Below are 3436 nucleotides of genomic sequence, written 5' to 3'. Positions count from 1 at the left end.
CCTTAAATGTGGGGAATTATTTGATTTGATGCTGCATTAGAGAAACCGCAAAATGGAAAGCCACAACATTAATGCAGCTTCTCAGAATGCACATCCTGATTAGTTTTAGATTGAATCTACCCCCAGGATGTTATTTAGTGTTTTCTTCAATACGTTAAATTATTATATTAATTCTGGGAGATGTAGTCCTTTAACCCCTCCTGGACTACATGTTCTTCTCCTCCTCCTAGTCTGCCACTAATTATATATAGATACATAATGGTCTTTCTCCTTGACTGTTTTGCACTATACAAAAATATTTTTCTGTCATTTTATTAATAGTTTACAGACTATAATCTATACAGAAAGTGTACTCCTCAAAAATATAGCTACTGACAGCTAAAAAAAAGTGCACTGGAAAAAGCAGGTGTTAATGGTAAGTAACTAAACTACAATCTCAAACGTAAAGATAGTGAATTACAAGGATTAGCTTGCAGATTACCACAAGGCATTTCTGCAATAAGCAATACCTGTGAGAGCTGAAAATAGCTCAATTGAAATTAAAGAAGTAAACAAAGCTCTGAAAGTAAGCAAATATGATTGAGGTCTTGTAAATTGCTCTAAGGAACTTGTTTTCTGTAATAGACAGCACATTATATTTAGACTGTATTTCTGCATATGTACTGCACATTGAGCTTTTTTTTTTTTTTGGTCCAATTTTTATTTTACCCCACATTCTTTTCCCAATTTGGAATGCCCAATCTCTTTTCCCCACCCCAGCAATTCCTCATCTGGCTAAGGAGACTCAAAGGTTCAGTGGGCATCCTCCGATCCCACGACCAAGCCAGCTTCCTTTTTCACCCAGGAACTCGAGAGAGGATGTCAGCAAGCTACCAACCCCAGGAGGACAAAGGATAACCCTGCAGGTCCACCTTTGAGCTTGTATCGCAATGAGGACAAACAGTTCCAGCCAGTTTTGTCTCCCTAACCCACAGGAGTGCCAGAGACCATGCAACGTTCCCTTTGCAGTCCCCAGGCAAGACCGGCCTACTTCGCACAGCCAGGATGCAAACCTGTGCCGCAGGACTCACCCTTTGCAACATGCAGCTGTGCTTCTACCAGGTGAGCCACTCAGTGAGCCTCTCTTTTGAGCATGTTTTTCACTTCTTATTAGTATTACTACTACTACTACAATTGCGCCAGGCTGCAGCCATTCTTTCTATTTTTAAAGAACCTTCTTCTGCAGTTCTGGCTGCATTTTTCACCTACCTTCCTTATTTTTGGGCACCTTGTTCATGGCTCCACCAAAGCGAGAGACACCTGGTGAATCTGATCATTGCTCTTGCCAGACTGGTCACCTACAAGACCAGGAAACGTAAGATCACCGGGGAGTGGAGCCATGTTCAGAGCCCTGGTCCAGTCCCGGGTTAATTTGGACCGTGCCCACGCAGAGTCCGCTGGCGACATATTGGCCTTTGTCGACCAGTGGGCTCTGGGTGGCATGCTCCCCCACCCCCTCTTTTTGTCTGAACATTTAATTTACAGTCTTTTGACCATTTTGTTCATTTAGTTAAATGCCTAGCTATTTAGCTTCCTCTTTTACAAGGATTAGATAGGAGTAAATGCCCAACAGGAACCAATTTTACAAATCATAAACTTTCATTCATACTTTGAATGTACCGGCTTCAGGATGTCATTTAGCCTTTTTAATGGGAATCAACATGATTTGTACGGTATCCCGTGAATTTGTCATGCACTTTTCATTACCAACAATTCATCACCAGCGACAATCCATCACAGTCAATAACTCACCGATTAGGGTTATGGTTATGGTTATGGTTATGGTTATGGTTATGGTTATGGTTATGGTTATGGTTATGGTTATGGTTATGGTTAAGGTTAGGGTTAGGGTTAGGGTTAAGGTTAAGGTTAGTGTTACAAGTGCCGCCCTGGTCATTTTCACCTGTAGCGTTTTAAACAGCTGTGATATGATAATGTACCCTCTGTGATGAATTGTCCCTGAACTGCTGGTGATGAATTGTTGGTGATAAATTGTTTGTGATAAATTGTTGGTTATAAATTTGAACGGAGAACAGCACCCTCAAAAAACATAGCTTCCCATATACTGTATGTTTTACCTCTAAGGTAAGAATTCTATGAGGTTGTGAAATCATGACTAATTGTGCGATGCAGAATTCAAAGTATAAACTTCCCTGCAGAAAACAGCTTACAATTCCAAAGTTATTCAGAGGAGCAATGGTAGACGTGCTTTGTTTCTCACACACACACACACACACACACTTGTATCAGTAATCGGGTGTCATTGCATTGATTCAAGTGTTATTATAATGTATTATAATTTATTAACTCCAAGCCATGCCAGTGTTTCTGTGGTGAACATCTCCACATTTATGGTATGAGGTCTGTAACATTAACAGTTGGACCTTCCTTTCACATAAACAATTGTACCAATTGTATATTGATGTAAAGACCTTGACTAATCAAGCCATATACATTTACTGCATCAGTAGATTGCTTTCGGTATCATTTCTGCTGTTCTGATAAACAAGCTCACAAGGTTACACTTATAAGTTGCGTTAATGGCATAACTTACCCTTGAATTTGCATGACTAATGTATCATTGTTCAAAATGACCCCAGAATGTGTGGACTTAAATGAGCACAAAACAAAATGATACGGTATGCTTCAGCTTTATTCCAATACATTTAATTATGAATAAAAATGATGAATTATATAATTTAACTCACAGAGGCTATTATTAATGAATGTTTTTGCTGTTCGCTGAAATTAAAATGTGATTGGAATATGAGAACAATCTCTGGAATACCATTTCTTTTACAAAGTGCTACTGATGTCACACACAATGAAAGACGGTTGTTATTGTTATTAATTAACTGTTTGCCAAAAGATGCACAAAAAAAAAATGTTTTTCAAAAATTAATAGACCAGCGTACAGCTGTATCTTGTATTGCTGTATTTTATTAATATATTTAGGAATTTCTTTATAATCCACAAATTTTATTGATTATATTGAATTAATAAAGTTCAGCTAGTACTGCTGAAGGGGAAAAAAGAAGGTTTTAAAAATATAATTTGCCAAAGATATCCTGTTTAAGGATAGTTGGTGTTTTTGGTTTGGGTGCCTAAAAAAAGAAACTGCGAGCACAGTGAGAGCCATAGTTGTATGTATGGTACAGCTGTATTTTGTTTTATATATTTTAGTAAATAAATTTAGAATGTGTTTTACTTTAAATGAATATAATAACTGTATATGTCCATTTGCTTTAAATCGTCAGAAATTCTGGCATAAACGTTCTCATTTCTGATGCACCACTCCAGAACTTCTTGTGAGGCCGGAGTTTCACAGTTTGGTTCTTGCTCAGCTCGACAAACGATGAATTACAATTTATTTTGTAAGCTGAGGTAATCTACATAA

At 37.8% G+C, this 3436-nt stretch overlaps 1 protein-coding gene across 1 annotated transcript in view; it reads left to right on the top strand.

The window, feature by feature from the left end:
* Window positions 1-929: 929 nt before the first annotated feature.
* The window catches only part of LOC121323040 (G patch domain-containing protein 8-like), a 110399-nt gene continuing 107892 nt past the window's right edge, over window positions 930-3436 (top strand). The window contains exons 1-2 of the mRNA XM_041263759.1: window positions 930-1101; window positions 1226-1354. Coding sequence (XP_041119693.1) covers window positions 930-1101; window positions 1226-1354 — 301 coding nt within the window. The remainder of the gene's footprint in view (window positions 1102-1225; window positions 1355-3436) is intronic.

The sequence above is a fragment of the Polyodon spathula genome, chromosome 11, assembly GCF_017654505.1.
Source record: "Polyodon spathula isolate WHYD16114869_AA chromosome 11, ASM1765450v1, whole genome shotgun sequence".
Taxonomy (NCBI): Eukaryota; Metazoa; Chordata; class Actinopteri; order Acipenseriformes; family Polyodontidae; genus Polyodon; species Polyodon spathula.
The sequence above is the reverse complement of the archived record's forward strand: the minus strand, read 5'-3'. Positions and strand labels throughout refer to the sequence as shown.